Source organism: Heptranchias perlo, chromosome 9 (assembly GCF_035084215.1).
Source record: "Heptranchias perlo isolate sHepPer1 chromosome 9, sHepPer1.hap1, whole genome shotgun sequence".
In the NCBI taxonomy this organism is placed as follows: Eukaryota; Metazoa; Chordata; class Chondrichthyes; order Hexanchiformes; family Hexanchidae; genus Heptranchias; species Heptranchias perlo.
Window position 1 is genome coordinate 44,830,709 of NC_090333.1, and position 25,441 is coordinate 44,856,149.

At 42.5% G+C, this 25,441-nt stretch overlaps 2 protein-coding genes across 2 annotated transcripts in view; one reads left to right on the forward strand and one right to left on the reverse strand.

Annotated features, from left to right (window-relative positions):
- c8b (complement component 8, beta polypeptide) overlaps nt 1–5,990 on the forward strand; it is a 37,864-nt gene extending 31,874 nt beyond the window's left edge. The window contains exons 9-11 of the mRNA XM_067990306.1: nt 2,173–2,326; nt 5,028–5,096; nt 5,634–5,990. Of these exons, the coding sequence (XP_067846407.1) occupies nt 2,173–2,326; nt 5,028–5,096; nt 5,634–5,785 (375 nt within the window). The 3' untranslated portion in view covers nt 5,786–5,990. The remainder of the gene's footprint in view (nt 1–2,172; nt 2,327–5,027; nt 5,097–5,633) is intronic.
- Nucleotides 5,991–11,408: 5,418 nt separating this feature from the next.
- The window catches only part of c8a (complement component 8, alpha polypeptide), a 42,133-nt gene continuing 28,100 nt past the window's right edge, over nt 11,409–25,441 (reverse strand). The window contains exons 8-11 of the mRNA XM_067989704.1: nt 21,540–21,665; nt 15,448–15,611; nt 13,054–13,276; nt 11,409–12,127 (exon numbers count right to left, since the gene is read on the reverse strand). Of these exons, the coding sequence (XP_067845805.1) occupies nt 11,979–12,127; nt 13,054–13,276; nt 15,448–15,611; nt 21,540–21,665 (662 nt within the window). The 3' untranslated portion in view covers nt 11,409–11,978. The remainder of the gene's footprint in view (nt 12,128–13,053; nt 13,277–15,447; nt 15,612–21,539; nt 21,666–25,441) is intronic.

Sequence of the window (25,441 nt, forward strand, 5' to 3'; positions counted from 1 at the left end):
AGCAATGAGATAAATGACCAACTAAACAAACTAAATTAGTGATGTTGGTTGAGGGATAAATGTTGGTCAGGACACTGGGAGAACTCCCCTGGTCATCTTCGAATAATGCCATGGGATAATTTACATCCACCTGAGAGGGCAGAATAAGTCTAAAGTTTTTGCCTTGACGACTACAACCAGAAGGCCATTCCAAGTTTGATTCTTTACATCAGTCCTAAACATTTCTTTCACCAATTTTAACGTACGCCTGCTTGTTCTACAATCTTAGCATACCTTGAAGCATTGCTCTGGATTAGCCTTATCTATGCCATTTAATATCTTGAATATCTCTCTAAGGTGCTCCCTCCGTTGTATCATTTGAAAGCTAAGGAACTCTGGCCTCTCCTTGTAACTCAATCCTCTGACAGTATCGATTGGCCTCATGGTTCTCTGTACTACCTCCACTGGCTTGAAGGTTTGCCTTGTATCTTGGTAACTGAAACTAAATACAGCACAGCATGGTTGTCTGTTTTTAAGTTGTGCAGGTGCAAAGCTCACTGCTCACTGGCCCCACAGCCTAAGCCCTGGGATTGGGAAATTCACCCTTAAGCCTCTGAGTGTTGGAATTCCCACGCCCCTGCCTAAACTGATCTTCTAAAGAAATTACATAGAAGATCTAAGAGCATTTGAAATATATTTTCATTTTAGATGAAGAGTTGCAATTGTTTTAAAAGTGTGACCACTTAAATCACATACCTCAACTCGACCTTTGTGATATTTTTCCATTAGTATGGTGAGAGCTGAATACTGTGTTGAAGTGTATTGTAGTGGATGGTGCTATTGAAGGGCAGGACACGGACTTGCCCCATCCCCTGTGAGTTAGCTATCTCAGTCATATTATGGAGAAACTTAAGTGAAGACAGTATTTACGTCTTGTGATCAAGGTAAAAGCATCAGAGGGAGGACCTCTCGGGCCAGTTTCGTGCAGTTTCCGGAGATTTACTAGGATGCTACCAGGACTTGATGGTTTGACTTACAGGGACAGGTTGGATAGACTGGGACTTTTTTCCCTGGAGAGTAGGAGGTTTAGGGGTGATCTTATAGAAGTCTATAAAATAATGAGGGGCATAGATAAGGTAGAAAGTCAAAATCTTTTCCCAAAGGTGGGGGAGTCTATAACGAGGGGACATAGATTTAAGGTGAGAGGGGAGAGATACAAAAGGGTCCAGAGGGGCAATTTTTTCACTCAAAGGGTGGTGAGTGTCTGGAACGAGCTGCCAGAGGCAGTAGTAGAGGCAGGTACAATTTTGTCTTTTAAAAAGCATTTGGACAGTTACATGGGTAAGATGGGTATAGAGGGATATGGGCCAAGTGCAGGCAATTGGGACTAGCTTAGTGGTATAAACTGGGCAACATGGACATGTTGGGCCGAAGGGCCTGTTTCCATGTTGCAAACTTCTATGATTCTATGATTCTAGTTTCAGAGCAGCATTGACTGAAGCCTAGGATCAAGTCACCTAGCTATCTGGTGGGTGCATGGTCCTGGTGCTGGACATCTTAACTGTGGAGAATTCAATAACTTGAAATTAGGTAATATATGTTATTACTGGTACTTGAATCATAGAATCTTACCGCACAGAAGGAGGCCATTTGGCCCTTCGTGCCCATGCCAGTTCTTTGAAAGAGCTATCCAATTAGTCCCACTCCCCTGCTCTTTCCCCACGGCCCGTCAACTATTGGCACAATAACCTCAGTACAAAACCGACATGTCCTTTTGTAACACAAATCAGATGAAGGAACTTCTTTGTAACATGCTTCCCGATATAGTAGACTTTTGCATGGGTCAAATGAACAATCAGGTCAATAATATCAACATTAATATATTCCCATTTACTATGCAACATTTTTTAATCTGTTCATGGTTTACAAGCCCATTTGAAGTTTCGACTGCCCCACACCAGGCACTGCCCAAACCTGTTTGTATATCCCTGCCTCTGCCACTCACATTAGCCACTATGCAGTGGTTGAATCCATGTGAGTGTATTCCCCCTTCAATCGTCTCTCACTCCCATTGGTGAGGCACATCCCACACACTGAAATCAGAACCTTAGTATATGGAGAATATGTTTTTTTTATATAATGTAGGTAATGTGATTTTACTAATGCTACACATGTTTTTCTTTTTCTTTGCAGCCAGCACCTCTTTCTGAACTAGTCACTACAAATACATTTCAGAATGCCAATAGGATCAAAGCCAATATGAGGCGAGCCCTAGAGGAATACCTGATTGAATCCAGTTCCTGTCGATGTGCTCCATGTCATAACAATGGGGCTGTTGTTCTTAAAGGTACAATGCAATCAGTGACTGGTTGATAATGAAGGATATGATTCTTATACATTAACAATTTATGTTCTTTCCTTTCTAACAATCAACATATTAACATAATAGCAAAATTCTTGCTTGCAACCACAGTAATATGTAGTGCATATTTTCAGATTAAGTCACTGGGAGGGTGAAACGCCTCCTTTGATGAAAAACAAAATAATGCCTTTTTATTCCATAATAAAATAACAAAATCATAGGGCTCGATTTTAGGGTCGGGTTTCCGGCGGGTTACCAGCGGGGTGGCCCCGAAAATCCCGATCTCCGGTCACGTGACCGGATCGCGACGAAATCCCGGCCACATCCGGGTACCGCGCTGACGTGCGGGGCTGCGCGCGCAAGCCCCGCTGGTGGGAATCCCGCAGGCAATTAAAGCCAGCGGGGTTCCACTTGAGAGTACTTAACTTGCTCGTTGTGGTCAGTTAATGAGCTGAAGCAGCTGTCAAAAGAGGAAGTGTGGGATTTTAGGTTCAAGGCAGTGAGTTTCCCACACTGGGGGAAACAGACACCCTCCAACCAGGCGTGTTGCAGCCAGCAGCCTGTGGCAGGTGCCAAGGTGCGCTCCACGGGGGAGAGCCCTCACCCACGCAGGAGGCCACCGCGTCACATAGGGCAACCCCTGCCCTCCACCACCCCCCGCCAAGCCAGAGGACAGACCGACACGAAACCGCAGCCCCAGTCCGAGGAACCACACACCTACCCTGCACAACCCCTCAGACCAACACCTGCCAGTTGGGTGGTGTGTGGAGACCCTCGGAGGACGAAGAGCATGACCAGCACCAGCAGCCTCGCAGTCCACGCCGTCCGCCTCAGAGACGTGGATCCCCCCAACACGGTGTGGTTGCACGCCCACCTGCACAGCAGGAGGGAGGGCTACCGCAGAGAGAGATGCGTCGCAGAGGGCACTACCCTCGCCACAGGGACCACAGACCGAGGCGCAGCTCCCCGGACCTCTCCGAGCAGCAGTGCACAGGGAGGCGCAGATTCGCTCGACATGTAGTCGTGGAGATCTGCAGCCTCTTTCATGCCGAGCTGCTCCTGGCTGGCCCCAGCACCAACTGCTTACCTGTCGCTGGCAAAGTCACCACTGCCCTCCACACCTTCTCCTCCGCATCCTTCCAGGGTGCAGCCGGCTACACCGCCGATGTCTCTCAGTCGTCTGCGCGGACGAGCCCTGCAAATACACCTGCACCTACTCTGCAGTAACACGATGGGTGGCATCAGTGGTGGGTCCTCATAGTGATACCAGGAGCGGGCATTATTGGACACAACGGATAGGATTCGCGGAGACATGGCAGTGGTGGTGTCAATATAATGTGTGCTGTTTGTTGCTCTGAAATTCAATATGGGTAACACCCATGACAAACCCTCAGACACCCTTGTGCACCCCCTTCATGCTGATGAGACGTTTGCCTTACGCTGCCTACTGCACATATGTGATGCATGCCCTGTGGCTGCAGCACAGGTGGTGGCAGGTTGAGTGAGGCTGGCCGTGAGGGAGATGCACGAGAGGGTGAGTATGGGATGGAGCCATGAGATTGTATGAGGATTGGGTTGCGTGTTAGTGGCAGGATGAGTACTGGCGAAGTGAGTAGGTGGAGGTAAGATGAGGACGGGGTGTAAGTGGGTATGAAGGGTGATGTGATAGAATAGTGTGGGTGGTGCCGAAGGAGATTTGGGGTGGGGGCAGTGTTGTGGCAGACGGAGTGTAGGGGAAAGACTTTGTGTTCTCACTGTGGCGGACCTACTGCGGTCATTGCAGCGCCTCCTGCACTGTATGCAGGTGGGCCATATGTTGGTGGCGCAGGTGACCCCCTCTGCCACCTCGAGCCAGGCCTTCTTGGTGGCAGAGGCAGGCCGCTTCCTCCCGCCCGCCGGGGGGAAGATCTGTGTCCTCCCCCTCCTCCTCACCCCATCTGATGATACCTGGGGTGAGGCATCATTAAACTGGGAGCAGCCTTCCCCCTGGGCTGCTCCATGCTGCAATTTGTTCTATTGGTTGCAGCATCTGTCAGTGGAGGACTGCCCCTTTAACTAGAGAGCCTCCAGCTGACAGATCGTACTGCGCATGCGCAGCCCGACCGACGCGCAGGCCAGCGCCGTGGACCCCGGAGGAGCAGGTAATTGATTCCTATTAGTTTGTTGCCTGCTACGATCGCGTGGGCAACCCACTAATTTCGCCGTTCGCGTTTTCGACGCTCCCGGAGGACCACCCGCTGGGAACCCGCAGGCCTGCTAAATTCGAGCCCATACTCTCAGATATTGATTGTTAGTGGATCATTAGTCATGAAGAAAATTCACATTCTTTTATTAAAAAAAGAATGTCACCCTCATTCCTTAAAACTAGAAATTATAACAAGAGCCAGTGGTTTACGGTGACTGAATAAGTCAAATGTTGTTGTTTTTTATATGGGATAACAGAATTTTCCTGGATTTCTACTGGTGTTTTGAGGATTATATTCAACAATTCCTTCCATTTTTCCAACAGAATGACAAATTAGCAGCCTTGCTATAATAGAGACAATAGGATCCCCATCTTACTAACCCCCTCCTTGCAGTCATCTGGTTAATACCAGTTAATTGCAATTAAAAACTACAGAATGAAAATTGTTTCACCATAAATTTGCTGTCAAATATCAATAATGAAATTATTTCATCTTTGCAGGAACCCGGTGTGTATGTATATGTCCTGCTGGTTTTCGTGGGGCTGCCTGTGAAATTACAGCCAGAGAGAGTAAGCATTACTAGTTGCATTAAGGAGAGAAATGATAATGCTATTTTTAATACCAGAAGATAATTTCTTGCAAAACTAGAGCAATATCCAGTCTTAAGAGATGTAGCATGTTGTATAGCATTTGCACAATGGAGAGGTAGGTTTGTTTCCATCACCCACTGTTTCAGTCACATTACGATAGGAAAAGTGGAAACCAGCCACTTCCCCAAAAGTAGGGGTAATAGGATGGGGGATCACCCTGTATTGCTATTATGTACCCCCTAACACCCACCTGTACAGCAACTTGCTAGAGGCTATGAGCAGATTGCCCTTTTTCTTCACCAGGGATGGATTATGGTACTGAGAGAGCCAATTGGGAAAGAGAGAAAAAAATAACTTAAAAAAAATTAAAATCAGGAATTTGTAAAAATAGCCTGTTCGTTTTTGGTCTAGAATTGTCCTCTCCATTTTATGAATTTCTACCTATTTCTGGTATCAAAAGAATGAATTAAGAAAAGTATTAAAACTAATGCCATAGCCTGTTTCTTCATGTTTTAGATATTGCTGTTAATGGGAAATGGAATTGCTGGTCATCTTGGTCTGAATGTACAAACAGACAAAGGACAAGGACACGACAGTGCAATAATCCCCCACCAGGAAATGGTGGCCAAACATGCACAGGCAATAATCAGCAGAAACTGTCATGCTAATCAAGAAACAACACTCTTCTATGGTCTTGTTCACAACTTCAGATCTTTGTTCCAAAATTATTTTCACCAGATTTAAAACTTTGTTTCAGTGGAAGAGATCATCTTATTGCAGCACAAGCAACATTTAGTTAAATTACAAAGTTAAAAAAATGGTTAATAAAAGTAAATGGTGGTGGCTTATATAGGAAAGTTAAATAAAAGTTAATTAATCTTTAAAAATAAGTGGTCTTTTTCCTGCTATTTTATGGATGAATATATTTATACACATATGAGTTTAAAACAGAGGACCCACATCAGGGATTCTTTGTCCAATAGGCAGATTCAGCTGAATAACCAACAACTATTTCACAGGTATACACAAGCACAATAACTAATAGTGTTAGCAGAAAATAATAAAAAGATAATTAAACTCTGATGTATACTTTATGGGTGAAGATGCTGTGCCAGTTAATAGTGTGATGATGTTAAAGAAGGCCACACGTCCAAAAACAAATGTATGAAAATAATATCTAACTAGTTTTTATGGACTGAAGAATGCAGTGCAGTGTAAAATAAATGTCATGGCTTCCCCAACTGCTCAGTTGCTAAGTGAGAATGTCCCAGGCTAATTTTCACATCTATGGTGAGTTAACCGATCTCAGTTAAGGTGACAATTAGGGTTCTACAACTAGGGTTAGGAGGGGAAAACTCAGCAAGGCCTTGCAAATCCTGGTTGCTATCCAGTGATACCTGCTGGAGAGTGCATAGGCTTTGAGTGAGGAGAGGATCAAGTTTGGTTACATGCCATCACTCACTTTCTAGCCTCACCCATGAAGAATGAACACTTGGTCAAGGTAACAGAAGACTGTGCCTGTGGAACTATGCCCAGCATGAGTTGGGAGAAAATGATATAAAGTAATGAACGCTGATAAACTTTCGATGGGTGAAGATGATTTGGCAGTTAATGATATCATGAAGGCAACACAGCCTGAAAACAAGTCTAAGAAAATGCTATCTAAAAACATTCTCACAGGTCGTCCTCATCCTAATCCTATGTACCCACCCTGTTTCTATATCCCATTATACCCTTTTTCTTCAACCACCTATCTAACATTTTAAACGATTACAACTGCTTCAATCACTAACTCCAGTAGTGCATTCTAGTGGGCTAGATTTTAACTGGTGGTAGCAGATAATTTTTTTAGCACTAGAAGATAATTTCTTGCAAAACTAGACCAATAGTCAGTCTTAGTGACATAGCACGTTATTGTAGTACTAACCTGTAGCACAATGGAGGGGTAGGTTTGCATCCATCATCCCCTGCTTGCTGAATAACGATCGGGCACTCGTTATACAGCCCATCTGATTTTTCTTCTCATTGACTTCTGCTTTGAGTCAAGGAAACCTTTTTTTAAAAAAAATTACTTACTGTTTTGGCCCTCTTCTGGGCCTGTTGCTACTCTGCACCCAGTGGGGCCTGCACAAGGTGCTGAACGTGGTTGTCCTGCATTAAAATATAGTTGTGGTCTGAATGACATCATCAGACCCTGACTTTTGAATTTCACTGAGGGCTCCACCTGCCTGGTAAATAGCGCATGGCGCCAGACCAGCAAGAATGGATGCCGCTGCAAGAATTTTAATGCCCCATTTTCGTCGGGCATGGAGGGGTTAAAATCAGTGCTCGCCTCTCTAAATCCTGTTTTCTAACCAGTTTTAAATCCAATTTGATACCCTTCCTCTAATTTAATTCCCTTAATGATCTCCAATAGTCTCCTGAATGGTACCTTGTCATAGGCTTTCTGAAAGTCCAGGTACATCACATTCATTGTAATTCCCTCCTCTACCCGAGCTGTCGCCTCCTCAAAGAACTCTTATCAGGTTTGTCAAACACGATCTTCCTTTCTCTGAGAGTTGGCTTCGTCTAATTATTTTCTCTTCATCTAAAAATAAATGCAAGTTCTTTCTAGATATTTAACAATTTTATCTTTACTTAAAGATTCTAAAATTTTCCCTACCACAGATGTTAAATTGACTGGTCTACAATTACCAAGATTAGTTCTACCTTTTTGAAAATGGATATTACCTTGGCCACTCTCCAGTCTTCTGGCACACACCTACACTCAATACAATCCTAAATTATAATATCTAGGGTCTCTGCTGTTTCTTCCCCCATTTCCCTCAGAATCCTTGGAAGTATTATTATATATTGGGGCAGAAATCATTCCCGAAATAACAGAGGAGCTCAACAGCGCTCTCTATTGCTGGTGACGAATTGGAGGAGCAAGTTCCGGTGTTTGCATATGCGCAGTGAAACACGGAAATCCAGAACTTGCTCCTAGTGGTTCGCAGGCAATATGACAGCTTCGAATTAAAGGGACATCACACACTACAATCAGGGAAATAATTGAAAATGCACCAACTTGCTTATCTGCCCAGCTGGAAAGTAACTAATTATGCCACAAAACAGGTATGCTTAAAAATACAAGTCTAAACTAAGTTTTAATAGCATGATAAGTCTTAATGACTGCCAAACAACTAAAAATTAACTTTGAAAAATGTGGAGTCTCATATTACTTCTTATTTTGATAGTTTTAGGTCATTTAAAAAAAATGTAAATTAAACATTTTTTTTTTACTTTTCACTTCTGTCTCTTTTATTTAATTCAATTATTTCTTTGGCTTTTTATAATAACAAAATACAATTTTTTTCTTTACAATTACCTACAGAATACTAATTTTCAATGAATGAAGTCTGCTTGCCTGCAGGCTGAATCTGGGGGTCTGACTTCTCTTCCTGACAGACTTTGTGGGCGTGTCTTCTCCTCTCACAGACTTTTCCAGCTGCGTCAACTCACGCTGCTCAGAGGCTGGGTTGATGGCGCATAATTTTTTAAAAGTTCAAATTCAAACAATTCTAAGCTGCAGAGCACGCAGTATGTAATTTAGTTAATTTAATTCGCAGGAGCGGCGGTGAACGTTGCCTCGCTGCTTGGAGCAATTTCTGGCCCAATATCTCTCATCTCACTTTAATGAATTCAGGATTGCCATCCTCCCCAATATCTTTCTCTTTTGTAGATACCAATGCCAAGTACTTGGTAAGTATCCCTGACAATTTATATTTATCATCTACTAACCCACTGTACTCTCCTCTCAGGGGTCCCACCTCACATTTAACAATTCTATTTTAAATGATATATTTGTAGGATTGTTTCTTTTAGTATTTTTTGAGATTTTCTCCTTGCTTTCCTTACTATTTCCTTAACCTCGTTACTTTCTCATTCTCCCTTATTTTGTTATCATACTTGTGTCCTCTTACTCAATTTTAGTTTGTTTTTAACCTCCTTATTTATCCACAGCATTCTGAAACTTGACGTTGTCTCCCTTTTTTTATTGGTGTATATTTATTCTGCAACGTTTCAATCTCCTTTTTTAAAAAAAACTCCCATTGTTGATCTATAGTCCTGTGTGCTAATTTATCTTTCCATCTCATCTCAGCTAGCTCAATTGTCTTTCTAAAATCTGCCCTATTCCAATCTGGTGCCCTTGCATTTGTATTAACTTTGACCCGCTCTGTTTAGACCTTATTTGAACCTTATGTTATGGTCATTACTCCTAAGGTGCTCACTCACATTTAACTCATCCACCTGATCTATTTTATTATTTAGAATTAGATCTATAATTCCTAACCCCTTATAGATATACAAACATATTGTTAGAGGAAGGAGTCCTGCATACATTTTAGAGAATTACATTCCTTTTTTTTCCATTTACTCCCTCCTGCCCTAATCAATAAGTGGGTAATTAAAATCTCCTAAATTAATAATTTTATTATTTCTACTTACCTCCCTGATCTATATACAGATTTCCTGTTCCATTTCCCTCCCCCAATTAGGGGTCTGTAGTATGGGTCCACTATTAATCCCTTTTTAATCTTTGACTCTGTCCGAACCTCTTAATTGTACATGTCAGTCCTTTCTATAGCACGTAGTTCCTCCTTCACCAATATTCCCACCCTTCCTCATCTATTCTGTCCCTCCTAAAAATATTATAAGCCGATATGTTTATTTTCCATTCCTGCCCGGTTTGCAGCCAAGTTTCTATTAGTCCATTAAAGCTATGAGGTATCTCTTTGTCTTCACCACCTGGGTGGTAATTTGGCAGAGCAGATCGCCCTTTATAGAACCTGTTCGATCTTCATTCCATTGATTTAGCTGCTGATACAAACTAAGTGTCAGCCAGGAAACAACAATGCCAATTCCTCTTCAGTTTGCCTGAGACAATCTTTCTCTAGTGCCGATGGAAAGGGAGCCAAGCGGACCTGAATTAGCAGAGTTGAATGCACGTCTGTACCATATAATGGAGACAGACACATTACGTATCTCTGCACCATATTCTAAGGGACCCCTGAGCCTATGGATATCACAAAACCAGAACTGGAAAACTTGGGGGATTGACACCTTCCCTTCTGCATTACCCAAGGGGTGGCCATAGTAACATTGGGAAGAACTGGTGCTGGAAGGAATCATGCACCTAACCAACAGTTATGGAGCATAAAATCATAAAATCAGAACACTTCAGCTTGGTGCTACTGGAGTTGGACAGAGTGGTATTGCATCAAGGCCTGTATTGTCGAACCTAGGACCTAAAAGAACCAAGACTCAGTTAAAAGCTGTGGGAAAGCAATGAGGGGCCTGGAACCAGCTGCACATGAATACTGAGTACACTGGGCCAGCCAGGTTTGGAGCAGATCTATTTGCTGGAACAGACTGAGGACATCCAAACCTAGGGTCTCAACTGTAAGCAATGCAGCATCAGAAAGACCCAATGGGCATCTTTCTAGAACTTGCTGACAAGATCCATATCTCTATCTTCCCTCTCAGGCTGCTAGGAATAGCCCACCTTATGTTAGATAAGGCCAGCAGTGGGCATAAATATATCTTGATCCTCACAGACCACTTTACTAAATATACTCTGGCCACACCCACCAAGAAAATCGAGGTGACCTTCACTGTGTCAACTCTAAGAGTTCAGCAGAGCGGCTTCGAAAAAAGCTGGGATCCAGATAGGCCACATTGTGATCTTAGTTCAAAATTTCTGCTCAGTCTTCTAAGGTGACCCTATGCTGGAGTTCCCACTTCTCAGCCCAATAAAGAACCCAGTGTAACACTGGATGCTGGACCATCCAGTGAGATGAGATGTTCTGGCTTCCAGAAAGGTGCAAGTGGGTCCCACCAGGAAGGTGTCCAGACCAGGAAAGCCGCCTGGACGCCCAAAGATTAGGTAGGGATTTGTTTTTAAAATTTTGATGGATCAGCCCCCCATACACAAGGCCGAAGGGGAGTAATGCATGTGTTACCCAGGAATGGTGGGCCCTGACACCTCCTCACAATGGGGGCCAGACACCAGCGATTCCAGCAGAATGGGGCAGGCAGGCTGAATGGTGTAGGCCCCCTCTGGCCCCATGCAAAGGTGGTGCCCTTCCACAGACCCTTCAAACTCTGATGAGGTCGGTGTTGAAGGGCATTGGCAAGTGTGATCCCAGATTTGCTGCTGGGATTGTGCCCCAGTGATTTTTGAGGCCATGGTGTTTTTTACTTTTTTTTATTAGTTTTATAAAATATCTGAAACTAGATATATTTTGCATCTTTATTTTTCATTATAATTACAACTGTTTCAATATCCTGTAGAGAAGTTAACACTGCTAAAAACAGTCATTTGATGTTTCATATTTCCTTATTATCTGTTTTTGAATCCATTCCATTCTGGCTGTATTGCTACTAAAAACAAAGGATCAGACATCAGAAAGACCAATGTGTGTCAATCATAATAATGTCAATCTCATTGTTGACACCCATGGCGCATTGCAACATGTTGACCAATCGCTGGTAAACAGGGTCCCGGAGGTGTGAGCCAAAGGACTGACATCACTGTGATGGACCAGCTTACTGAAATAACAATCATTTGCACAAATAATTTTGTGAGTATTTTTTCAATAAATGAAGATCCCTGCGGTGCACTGTCAGTTTAAATGATTCACATCAGTGCACACAGTTCAACATTCATTGCATCTAAGATACCAACAAGGAACGCAGGATAAAGTTTTAAAGTGATGCCTACATTATATATCCTTTCATACCCTATTAAGATAATCACCGTTTCAAAGCAAATAATGCAGATAGCCAAAGCGCTGGGGGGGGGGGGGGCAACATTTTGTTTTAACAATATTGGGTCTGTGTATTCTTTCCAAGACATGTGGCACCACCATCTTTAGGGGGTGGATGGTTACAGTTCCGTGTCCGCTGTTTTGAATTGCTTTGGCATGGGGACCATTCGGACCAACAGTCCCAATTTCCGTCAGTGGGCCCTAAGGAAATGAAAGATATCACTGTGAAATATACTACCACGCAGGTTAAGTGCAAATTCCAGACTGACGGTATATACTTCTATAACCATAGGAGCAATGATTGTAAGATCATTTTCGAACTGCCTAATAAAGAAATAACTTTGTTCAATATCTCCCAAAACACGAACGATGTTTTATGCCTGGAATACATTAACTATATCTAAACCATTACTATTTGAAATGGTTAAAATAACTAAAAATAGAGTAAGCATTATATCATCAAAATAATCTATGGTTAACCATAGAACAAAATAACAGCCAGATCCACTCTGTTTTCAACTATTTGGCATTCAAATTGAAATTGAGATTTGACAAAACATTTTGGACAGAATCATAAATATTGCCTGACCTTATAACTGGTCACAATGTACATACATTGTTGGCAACCTTCAGAGCTCAACAGCAGTCGGACAAATAAACGCAGCCACAACACTGGAAGGGTGAAACCCAACCTATCATTCTGTTTATTACATTTCTGCTTATTCTCAAGACTGGTCTTCCGGTAACACATTTTTTGCGTTTGCATCAAGCTGCGTCATTACCAGCACCAGTATAAGAGCCATGAAAAACATTCAAAGGCAAAGTAATAAGTGCATCCAGAGAGTCAGAATTAGGTGAAATGTTATTTTTTCAAATTGAATTTGAAGCAGCCCAATTCAGGTTATTGTCTCTCTGGAAGATAATAACATTAAAAGTGTTTAAAATAGAAATTAAATAAGTAGCACTAGGCAAACATCTGAAGGGATTAAACTTCATGTACTTGCAACAATGGGATGAATTATAAGGTAGATACACCACAGTAAGTTTTAAACAGTAACATGGACCCCTATCACATGGATACCTATCAAATGGACACTATAATATGAATACCCGTCACAATTTCTTACCCTTTCGTTTTGTTTCCTGACATGCTTTCCCTTCATAACCAGGCAAACAATCACAGTAACAGACATTGTTAGAAAGAACTGCTTTTCCATTATTATAGCACGCAGGGCACCTGCAGGGATGAAACTCTGTCAAGTACTCTTCCATTGCTCTTCTTAAATGTTGTTGTTTGATTACAACAGAATGAAGGTTACTTCTGGACACCAGGTCATAAATTGGCATAATCTGGAGTATGCAACAAAAACATTTGGAGTTTAGAATTGACCTAGAATGTTATAAAAGATAAATGTTTACCATGTGTGTCATGGCCTTGAAATATCAACCAATATATCGTTACTTCTTTCTTTTGTACTCTATGCCTCTATTTATGAAACCTGTGATTTTCCATCCATTCATTTCAAGAAGCAGAATATGTATCCTTAAATGCCTTAAGGCAGGAATGTAAAGGCAGGAACTGGCTGACAATGGAGATAGTGGGGAAAGCAAGTGGGAGTTACTTGAAGGTGCAAAAGAGACTGGAGTTTGACAGGCGAGAACACAATGGGGGTATGGGGTCTGATGGTTCAAAAGGGGCCAATGGCAGTTTGGGTCCCATTCTCCTGGGCCCCTCTCCTCCCTAAGGTATCAGCCATTGCTTAGTGGTAGCATTCTTGCTTCTGAGTCAGAAGGTTGTGGGTTCAAGTTCAACTCCAGGGACTTGAGCATAAGATCTAGGCTGATACTTCAGTGTAGTACTGAGGCAAATGAAGCACTAGCGTTCATTTCTAGAGGGATAGAATTGATAAGCTGAGAAGTTATATTAAACTTGTATAGAACCTTGGTTAGACCATACTTGGCGTATTGTACACAGTTCTGGTCTCCATATTATAGAAAGGATATAGAGGCATTGGAGGGGGTGCAAAAAAGATTCACAAGGATGAAACCAGAACTGAGAGGATATCCTTATCAGGAAAGCTTGAACAGGCTGGGGCTCTTTTCTCTAGAAAAGAGAAGGCTGAGGGGTGACCTGATAGAGGTCTTTAAGATAATGATAGGGTAAATGTGGATGAAATGTTTCCACTTGTGGGGGAGTCCAAAACTAGAGGTCATAAATATAAAATAGTTGCTATTAAATCTAATAGGGAATTCAGGAAAAACTTCTTTACCCAAAGAATGGTAAGAATGTGGAATGCACTACCACAAGGAGTAGTTGAGGCAAATAGTATAGATGCATTTAAGGGGAAGCTGAATAAGCACATGAGGGAGAAAGGAATAGAAGGATATCCTGATAGGGTTAGATGAAGAAGGGTGGGAGAAGGCTTGTGTGGAGCATAAACGCTGGCATAGACCAGTGGGCCGAATGGCCTGTTTCTGTGCTGTAGTTTCGATGTAACTCAATGTAATTCTGTATCCCAAGCTCTACAGAACACTGATAGTTGCCAATTTCTACTCTGGACTTGCAAAATACTCACATTTCAGTGGATCTCCTGTTAATTTGTTTATTTGTTAGGCACATTTCTGTACTTAGCCTGTCCACCTAGATTAGATTCTACTTTTCATTCTCTTAGTTACTAAATGATTTGAACATTACCTAAATTCTTTTGAAGACCTTCTGAGGAGGCCATGGCCCACTGCCAGGTATGTTAGAAGGTATAGACCAACTTTAAATGCCAATCACTAACACTTCATTTAAGAAACAGGATTTATCTTCAATTCATAAATCAGTAAACCAATCTCTTTCAGAAACCTTGGACAAATAATCTTTTCACTCCCACTGCTCATGATCATTTGTTCATGTGTTGTCTAAGAGTTTTGGTTAAAGGGTTTCCTTTGTGCTTAGTGCCTCTCTAAATACTTGTTTCAAGATTATTATGACAGCTGTTTGTCTCATTGATATTGTTTGGGCTTTGCTATATCCATGACTTTGCTGCTGCTTGACATGCAAAACCACCTACTTTCTTATAAAAACAAAAAAAAAGCACCCCTAGAAACACAACCCCAAGGAAAAGTATAAGGGTAACAATAAGTATCCTGCCCATGTTCTGCCTACTCTCACTCATGTCTGTTCACGTTCTGATTTGCTTTTAATGCTTCAGGGCTCTTTGGAAAATTCTCTTCTTTTCACATCTTTGATTCAACTTTTTCTTTCCCATTTAACTATCAATGGCTTTGTTTCACTTGCATGAACAAATTATTCCTTAGTAAGTGCCTTTGGTTCACAAATCTTCAGTGTTTAAAAATACACTAAGTTAATTGTCCTTTTTGAGTTATTAAACTTCTCAATGGCCTATTTTAATATTCAGTGTTTTAATTGCATGAGATTAAGATACGAGATTTTCATTTTACTTAAACACCCATTTAATTGTTCTAAAATAGAACTAAAATGTAAGTACACTGCTGCGATTGCATCTTTTTACCTCAAAATCAATGATAACTGGGTTGTATTTCAAAGATTTACCCCAGTGTCGATACATTTTAACATTTGGTATTCCTCGACCTAGCATTCCAGCACTTGATTTAAGGTCTCCCCCTTGTACATGTGGAATAACATCTTCTATAAAGCTTCTTGAACTGCTTGAAGCTAAGATAATAATTAAACAAAACAATTACTTTTTTTCACACAATGACATCATTTCCTTCAAATGCACTGCTGAATATAATTAGTAAGAAATTAATATACAAAATGCAAATATTATTTTTGAATACTTTTTCAAACTCAGTGGAGGACATTTCACCATGATCATGTGGACTCCTCCCCTATACTGAGTTTAATTCACTACCATTTTTCCTCTTACTATTATCTATATTTATATTTTAATGAATTTTTGTTCTCAATCAGGTGAATTATAGCACTTAATATCAGCACTGAGCACTCCATGAGCATAGCAAAGTAGCTAGGAACTGTGGATGACCAGAGAGATTTAGGGCTCCAAGTACAGAACGCATTAAGGTAGAGGTACAGGTACAAAAAATAATTCAAAAGGCTAACGGAATGTTGGCCTTTATTTCAAGACAGCTGGAATACAAAGGGGTGGAAGTTATGTTACAGCTGTACAGAGCTCTGGTTAGACCCCATCTGGAGTATTGCATTCAGTTCTGGGCACAGCACCTCAGGAAGGGTATATTGGCCTTGGAGGGGGTGCAGTTCAGATTCACCAGAATGATACTGGGGCTAAAAGGGTTAAATTATGAGGACAGGTTGCATAGACAAGGCTTGTATTCCCTTGAATATTGAAGATTAAGGGGTGATCTATTTGAGGTGTTTAAGATGATTAAAGGAATTGATAGGGTAGATAGAGAGAAACTGTTTCCTCTGGTGAGAGAGTCAAGAACAAGGGAGCATAATCTTAAAATTAGAGCTAGGCCGTTCAGGTGTGATGTCAGAAAGCACTTCTTCACACAAAGGGTAGTGGAAATCTGGAACTCTCTCCCCCAAAAAAACTGTTGAGGCTAGGTCAATTGAAAATTTCAAACCTGAGATTGATTGATTTTTGTTAGGCAAGGGTATTAAGGGTTACAGAACTAAGGTGGGTAGATGGAGTTAAGATACAGATCAGCCCATGATCTAATTGAATGACAGAATAGGCTTGAGGGGCAAAGTGGTCTTCTCCCATTCCTATGTTCCAAATGTAGAGAAGTGTTCTGCACCAACAGTGTACCATTAGCCCAGGTCAACAGATTATGCCTTACCACTCAAGTAGGATGTAATAGTTTCCCACATCAGTTATCTTAATGGCCTTCTTCAGTCAGATTGAAATTTTAGTGTCAATTTGTGCCAAGTTCTTTGCTGTGCGCCCATGCTCACTAAGACCCAGTTCAGGTTGCCCAAAGTCATTTAGTTAGGGCAATGAGGTAGTTATCCTCACTATAGTACTACTTTTTAAGTTGATTTTAGGTTGCAGTGGAGTGTCCTGTAATCTCCATCAAAATTTTAAAAAGGACAAATGTCCTCGTAGCGTCCACCTTACCTCTTCTCCCTGGAAGCCTCTATAAGTAGCCCTCAGGAGAAAAGGAAACCCCCCTCGAGGCACTGCAGATATGCTATGTGAATATTTGAGCAGGGAAAAGGCTTGCTACAATCTGGGCAAAATTTGAAAGCAGGAGAAGTCATAAAAATTGAGAAACTGCAGCTCTGAAATCAGCTTTGAGGTTTTACTTTTACAATTCTTATTTCTCATTTGTAAATGGACCAGTTTAAGGGTTCTGGTGAGACCACACCTGGAGTACTGCGTACAGTTCTGGTGTCCTTATTTAAGGAAGGACATACTTGCATTGGAGGCAGTTCAGAGAAGGTTCACTAGGTAGATTCCGGGTATGGAAGGGTTGTCTTGTGAGGAAAGATTGGACAGGTTGGGTCTATACTCATTGGAGTTTAGAAGAATGAGAGGAGATCTTATTGAAACATACAAGATTCTGAGGGGACTCGATAGGGTAGATGCTGAGAGGATGTTACCCCTCATGGGGGAATCTAAAACTAGGGGGCAGTCTCAGAATAATGGGTCGCCCGTTTAAGATGGAAATGAGGAGGAATTTCTTCTCCCAGAGAGCCGTGAATCTTTGGAATTCTTTACCCCAAAAAGCTGTGGAGGCTGAGTCATTGAATACATTCAAGGTTGAGTTAGACAAATTTTTGATCAGCAAGGGAGTCAAAGGATATGGGGAAAAGACGGGAATGTGGAGTTGAGGTAAAAATCAGATCAGCCATGATCTCATTGAATGGTGGAGCAGGCTCGAGGGGCCGAATAGCCTACTCCTGCTCCTATCTCTTATGGTCTAAGATGGGACCAATGACAAAAGAAGATTAAAATGAGGCATCAAGGGGCATTTTACATATATTTAACAAGGAGAGATTCAATAATTCCAGCCTAAAAATTTCTTAAAGGGTAAGTATCTCTGCAAATGTTGCCAGTTGTATATCCTGCCATATCCATATTTGGGATATAACAAAATGAAGAAAGTAATTTTGACTTTAAGGGTCAAAAATTGTGCAACTGGTGAATAAGTGGCAGAAACACAGATAATACAATTTTGAAAGCAAAAATATCATTAATGATGATCACTGAATCTTGATGATTTCATTCACATCAAAACTGTGGTGTTGGTATGACATGGTTTAGCCTTGCATTGATGGTGCAATCATACTGTAAATGCAACCTGAATCCAGACTCAGGACTTGACCTGACACCGTAGCCGAGAGGAGTTCGACTCCCTGGAGGAGTTCGACTCCCTGGAGGAGTTCGACTCCCTGGAGGAGTTCGACTCCCTGGAGGAGGTAGACTCTCTTCACCTTGCTTTAGACTTTGACTGCTGATTCCACGAGGTTAACATTAATGCAAAGCTAAAACCACTTCACACCGATGTTAACCTTGTAGTGTGAATGCACACTAAGGAAAAATGTATTCAACTGAACTGTTATATAACTCAGAATGTTATACCTGTACACTTGGTGGTGTTTCTGAGTCACCTTTTCTACTCCATTTTAGTTGAAGGCAGTCTGAAAGTAGTTAACTTGTGTGGTCAATGCACTGAGGACAGTGCATTGTGGACAGCACTACTCAATCACTGGAGTGGAACTTCATGAGTTGTGTACAATATTTATCGATAATTAATTGTTTAAATCCTAAAACTAGATTAGTAAGTGTGATTGAGAGATGTAAGTAAAAGAGCAAGTATTTCTCTTAAAAATAATTAGGCTTTTGAAACAATGTAGTATAATATCCTTCATCAAAAGCAAAATATTGCAGAAGCTGGGAATCCGAAATAAAAACAGAAAATGCTGGAAATACTCAGCAAGTCAGGCAGCATCTGTGGAGAAAGGAACAGAGTTAACCGTTCGTCAGAACTGGAAGAAGTTAAAGATTTAACAGCTTTTAAGCAAGTACAGAGCCAGGGAAAGGGGGGAGGACGGGAGGAAAGAACAAAAGGAAGGATCTGTGATAGGATGGAGGGCAGGAGTGATTAAATGACAAAATGGATGATGGTGCAAGGCAAGGAGGGCAGCAATGGGACAAGTAAAGAAACAAAAGATGGGTCTAGAGGAGCTGTAAATGGCAACAGCAGAATAATTACCAACACTTGCTGTCTGAAGTAATTGAAATCAATGTTGAGTCTGGAAGGCTGTAAAGTGCCTAATCGAAAGAAGAGGTGCTGTTCCTCAAACTTCCATTGAGCTTCATTGGAACAATGCAGGAGGCCAAGGACAGGGAGGTCAGAGCGGGAATGGGACAGGGAATTAAAATGGCAAGTGACCAGCAGGGCAGGGTTGCGGTCGTGAATGGTGGTGGACAATTAAACAACTGACGGGAGGAGGAGGCTCCATGAACATCCCCATCCCCAATGATGGCACAGCCCACTACGTGAGTGCAAAAGACAAGGCTGAAGTGTTTGCAACCATCTTCAGCCAAATGTGCCGAGTGGATGATCCATCTCAACCTCTTCCAGAGATCACCACCATCACAGAAGCCAGTCTTCAGCCAATTTGATTCACTCCACATATTATCAAGAAACGGCTGACTTCACTGGATACAGCAAAGGCTATGGACCCCGAAAACATCTTGGCTGTAGTGCTGAAGACTTGTGCTCCAGAACTAGCCATGCCTCTAGCCAAACTGTTCCAGTACAACTACAACACTGGCATCTACCCAACAAAGTGGAAAATTGCCCAGGTATGTCCTGTCCACAAAAAGCAGGACAAATCCAATCCGGCCAATTACCACCCCATCAGTCTGCTCTCAATCATCAGCAAAGTGATGGAAAGTGTCGTCGACAGTGTAATCAAGCAGCACTTACTCACCAGTAACCTGCTCACCGATGCTCAGTTTGGGTTCCGCCAGGACCACTCAGCTCCAGACCTCATTACAGCCTTGGTCCAAACATGGACAAAGGAGCTGAATTCCAGAGGTGTGGTGAGAGTGACTGCCCTTGACATCAAGGCAGCATTTGACTGAATGTGGCATCAAGGAGCCTTAGTAAAGTTGAAGTCAATGGGAATCAGGGGCAAAACTATCCAGTGGCTGGAGTCATACCTAGCACAAAGGAATTTGGTAGTGGATATTGGAGGCCAATCATCTCAGCCTCAGGATATTGCTGCAGGAGTTCCTCAGGGCAGTGTCCTAGACCCAACCATCTTCAGCTGCTTCATCAATGACCTTCCCTCCATCATAAGGTCAGAAGTGAGGAGGTTTGCTCATGATTGCACAGTGTTCAGTTCCATTCACAACCCCTCAGATAATGAAGCAGTCCGTGCCCGCATGCAGCAATACCTGGACAACATGCAGGCTTGGGCTGATAAGTGGCAAGTAACATTCGCACCACAAGTGCCAGGCAATGACCATCTCCAATAAGAGAGAGTCTAACCACCTCCCCTTGACATTCAACGGCATTACCATCGCCGAATCCCCCACCATCAACATCCTGGGGCTCACCATTGACCAGAAACTTAACTGGAACAGCCACATAAATACTGTGGCTACAAGAGCAGGTCAGAGGCTGGGTATTCTGTGGAGAGTGACTCACCTCCTGACTCCCCAAAGCCTTTCCACCATCTACAAGACACAAGTCAGGAGTGTGATGGAATACTCTCCACTTGCCTGGATGAGTGCAGCTCTAACAACACTCAAGAAGCTCGACACCATCCAGGACAAAGCAGCCCGCTTGATTGGCACCCCATCCAGCACCCTAAACATTCACTCTCTTCACCACCGACGCACCGTGGCTGCAGTGTGTATCATCTACAAGATGCACTGCAGCAACCTGCCAAGGCTTCTATGACAGCACCTCCCAAATCCGCGACCTCTACCACCTAGAAGGATGAGGGCAGCAGGTGCATGGGAACAGCACTAACTGCGGGTTTCCCTCCAAGTCACACTACCTCCTGACTTGGAAATATATCGACGTTCCTTCATCGTCGCTGGGTCAAAATCCTGAAACTCCCTACCTAACAGCACAGTGGGCGAACCTTCACCACACGGACTGCAGCGGTTCAAGGTGGCAACTCACCACCACCTTCTGAAGGGCAATTAGGGATGGGCAATAAATGCTGGCCTTGCCAGCGACGCCCACATCCCATGAATGAATAAAAAAAAAGGTGTTCAGCAAAGTGATCACCCAATCTGCGTTTGGTCTCCCCAGTGTAAAGGAGACCACAGCGTGAGCAGCGAATTTGGTATACTAAATTGAAAAAAGTACAAGTAAACTGCTGTTTCACCTGGAAGGAATGTTTGGGGCCCTGGACGGTGGGAAGGCAGGAGGTGAAAGGGCGGGTGTTGCATCTCCTTTACTCGCACAGGAAGTTGCCGTGGGAAGGAGAGCTGATGTTATTGGGAGTGATGGAATAATATGCTTCACCTTTAACTCAGAATCATATTGTTTAATGTTTTTTTCAAGTTTTTCTGTGAACTCCATTTCTGTAAGAGTAATAAATAACATTAACCTACAGTTATTAAAGAATAAAACCATCTACTAATATCTAGTATTACGATTCATTGCCTGTATTTGTTGAAGTACTTACTTGGTTTAACCTTGCTTATACTTGCACAACTTTTGTGCCCAATGAATGCACCCAGATTTGTGTCATCAGATTGCACTGCTCCTAGTGACGCTGCAAAACAATATCCAGCTTCGTATGCAGTCACACCTTTAAGATAATGAAAGAGTAGGTACTGTACTTAGATATGGCTTCATCCTGAATGCACCCTTGTGTAATTTGCCCCTAATTTCAAAAGGCATTTGATAAAGTACCACATAATAGACTTGTTAGCAAAAATTAAAGTCCATGGGATTAAAGGGACAGTGGCAGCATGGATACAAAATTGTCTAAGGAGCAGAAAGCAGACAGTAGTGGTGAACAGTTGCTTTTCAGACTGGAGGGAAGTATACAGTGGTGTTCCCCAGGAGTCAGTATTAGGACCATTGCTCTTTTTGATATATATTAATGACCTGGACTTGGGTATACAGGGTATAATTTCAAAGTTTGCAGACGACACGAAACTCAGAAATGTAGTAAACAATGTGGAGGATAGTAATAGGCTTCATGAGGACATAGACAGACTGGTGAAATGAGCAGACAGATCAAATTTAATGCAGAGAAGTTTGAATTACATTGAATTACATAGAATGTTCAGCCAAACAAGTCCATGCCAAAGTTTATGCTCCACACGAGCCTCCTCCCTCCCTACTTCATCTAACCCTATCAGCATGTCCTTCTATTCCTTTCTCCCTCATGTGTTTATCTAGCTTCCCCTTAATGCATCTATGCTAGTCGCCTCAACTACTCCTTGTGGTAGTGAGTTCCACATTCTAACCACTCTCTGGATAAAGAAGTTTCTCCTGAATTCCCTATTGGATTTATTAGTGATTATCTTATATGTAACAGAAAGGGTTGATGAAGGCAATGCAATTGATGTGATGTATGAGGACTTCCAAAAGGCATTTGATAAAGTGCCGTAAAATAGGCTTGTCATCAAAGTTGAAGCCCATGGAATAAAAGGGGCAGTGGCAGCATGGATACGAAATTGGCTAAGTAACAGGAAACAGAGTAATGGTGAATGGTTGTTTTTCGGACTGGAGGGAGGTGTACAGTGGAGTTCCCCAGGGGTCGGTAGTAGGACCATTGCTTTTCTTGATATATATTAATGACTTGGACTTGGGTGCACAGGGCACAATTTCAAAATATGCAAATGACACAAAACTTGGAAAGGTAGTGAACAGTGAGGAGGATAGTGATGGACTACAAGAGGACATAAACAGGCTGGTGGAATGAGCGGACATGTGGCAGATGAAATTTAACGCAGAAAAGTGTGAAGTGATATATTTTGGTAGGAAGAACGAGGAGAGACAATATAACCTAAAGGGTACAATTCTAAAAGGGGTGCAGGAACAGAGAGATCTAGGGGTATATGTGCAAAAATCGTTGAAGGTGGCAGGACAGGTTGAAAAAGTGATTAAGAAAGCATACGGGATCCTGAGCTTTATAAATAGAGGCATAGAGTACAAAAACAAGGAGGTTATGATGAGCCTTTATAAAACACTGGTTCGGCCACAACTGGAGTGTTGTGTCCAGTTCTGGCCACCGCACTTTAGGAAGGATGTGAAGGTCTTAGAGAGGGTGCAGAAGTGATTTACTAGAACGATTCCAGGGATAAGGGACTTCAGTTATGTGGATAGACTGGAGAAGCTGGGGTTGTTCTCCTTTGAACAGAGAAGGTTGAGAGGAGATTTGATAGAGGTATTTGAAATCATAAAGGGTCTAAACAGAGTAGATAGAGAGAAACTGTTCCCATTGGGGGAAGGGTCAAGAACCAGAGGACAAAGATTTACGGTGATTGGCAAAAGAACCAAAGGCGGCATGAGGAAAAGCTTTTTTACACAGCGAGTTGTTATGATCTGGAATGCACTGCCTGAGGGTGGTGGAGGCAGATTCAATCGTGGCTTTCAAAAGGGAATTGGATAAGTTCTTGAAGGGAAAAAAATGTGCAGGGCTGCAGGGATAGGGCAGGGGAGTGGGACTAGCTGGATTGCTCTTGCAGAGATCCAGCATTGACTTAATGGGCCGAATGGCCTCCTCCTGTGCTGTAACTATTCTATGATTCTATGACTTATGGCCCCTAGTGCTGGTCTCCCCCGCAAGTGGAAACTTTGGCCAGGATTTTGACTCGGAGCCGGAAAGAGGGCGGGGGGGGGGAAAGAATCGCGGACGAGAAACCCAGAAGTACGGGTTTCTTGGATGTCCATGTGATTTTGACACTGTGGTCCGCGATCGTTATGGGGGGGGGGTCCGTGGTCATTGTGGGGGGTCACTGCAGGTAGGCTTGTCGGGCCTGGGGGAAGCACTCCTGCTCCTCCGGGCCCACAGGCTGTGCCAGAAAGGCACTTACCTGCAGTTTCAGGCCTTCTCGCCTCCTCTCATGCGGTGTAAAGGAGAAGCCCCAGGAATCCCGGCCCTCAGGGGTTGCAATCGCAATACCTTTCAAAATGAAGGCCAGCAGCCTCCTTGAATGGTTTTAGCGACCAATCCACCTCCTGGGAGCGGGTTGGTCGCCCGCCCTTCGTCCCGCCCCATTGAAAACCGGAAATGGGCTGGTTGGGGGTGGGTCTGAAATTGTTGCAATTTTCAATGCTCCCTTTTTCATAGTTAAAATCCTGCCCATCTTCTCTACGTCTATTCTATCAAACCCTTGCATAATCTTAAAGACTTCTATCAGGTCATCCCTCACTCTTCTCTTTTCTAGAGAAAAGAGCCCCAGCTTGCTCAATCTTTCCTGATAGGTATAACCTCTCAGTTCTGATATTATCCTAGTAAATCTTTTTTGCACCTACTCCACTGCCTTTATAACCTTTTTATGATACGCAGAAAAGTGTGAAGTGATATATTTTGGTAGGAAGAACGAGGAGAGACAATATAACCTAAAGGGTACAATTCTAAAAGGGGTGCAGGAACAGAGAGATCTAGGGGTATATGTGCAAAATCGTTGAAGGTGGCAGGACACTTGGAGAACTGTGCACAGTTCTCCAAGTGTTGTCTAACCAAGGTTTTATACAAATTTAACATAACTTTTCTGCTTTTCAATTCTATCCCTCTAGAAATGAACCCCAGTGCTTTGTTTACCTTTTTTATGGCCTTGTTAACCTGCGTCGTTGATTAAGCATGATGTTCCCTTTTGAAATCCGTGCTGACTATTCTTTATTATATTTTCAGTTTCTAGATGTTTTCCTATGACATCTTTGAGTAAAGATTCAACTATCTTTCCTACCACTGACGTTAAGCTAACTGATCTATAGTTCCCTGGACTTTACTATTCCCTTCACTAATGAATTTATATATATATGTGATAGCGCCTCTGCTACCTCCTCCCTAACTCCTTTAAATATGCGTGGATATAATCCATGTGGACCAGGGGTTTTATCCTCTCTAAGTTTAATTAGTTTATCAATTAATGTTAAGCTAATTGATCAATAGTTCCCTGGACTGGTTCTGTCTCCCTTTTTAAATATAGGAATCACATTAGCTGTCTGCCAGTCCTCTGGCACTATTCTCTTTTCTAATGAACTTTTATATAGAACCATAGAAAAGATACAGCACAGAAGGGGGCCATTCGGCCCATCGTGTCCGCGCCGGCTCGAAGAACAACCAGGTGCCCATTCTAATCCCACCTTCCAGCACCCAGTCCGTAGCCCTGCAGTTTACAGCACTTTAGCTGCAGGTCCAGGTACTTTTATCAAATATATATGTGAAGTGATATATTTTGGTAGTAAGAATGAGTAGAGGCAATATAAACTAAATGGTATAATTTTAAAGGGGGTTCGGGAACAGAGAGACCTGGGGGTGTATGTACACAAATCTTTGAAGGTAGCAGGACAAGTTGAGAAGACTATTAAAAAAGCATATGGGATCCTGGGCTTTATTAATAGAGG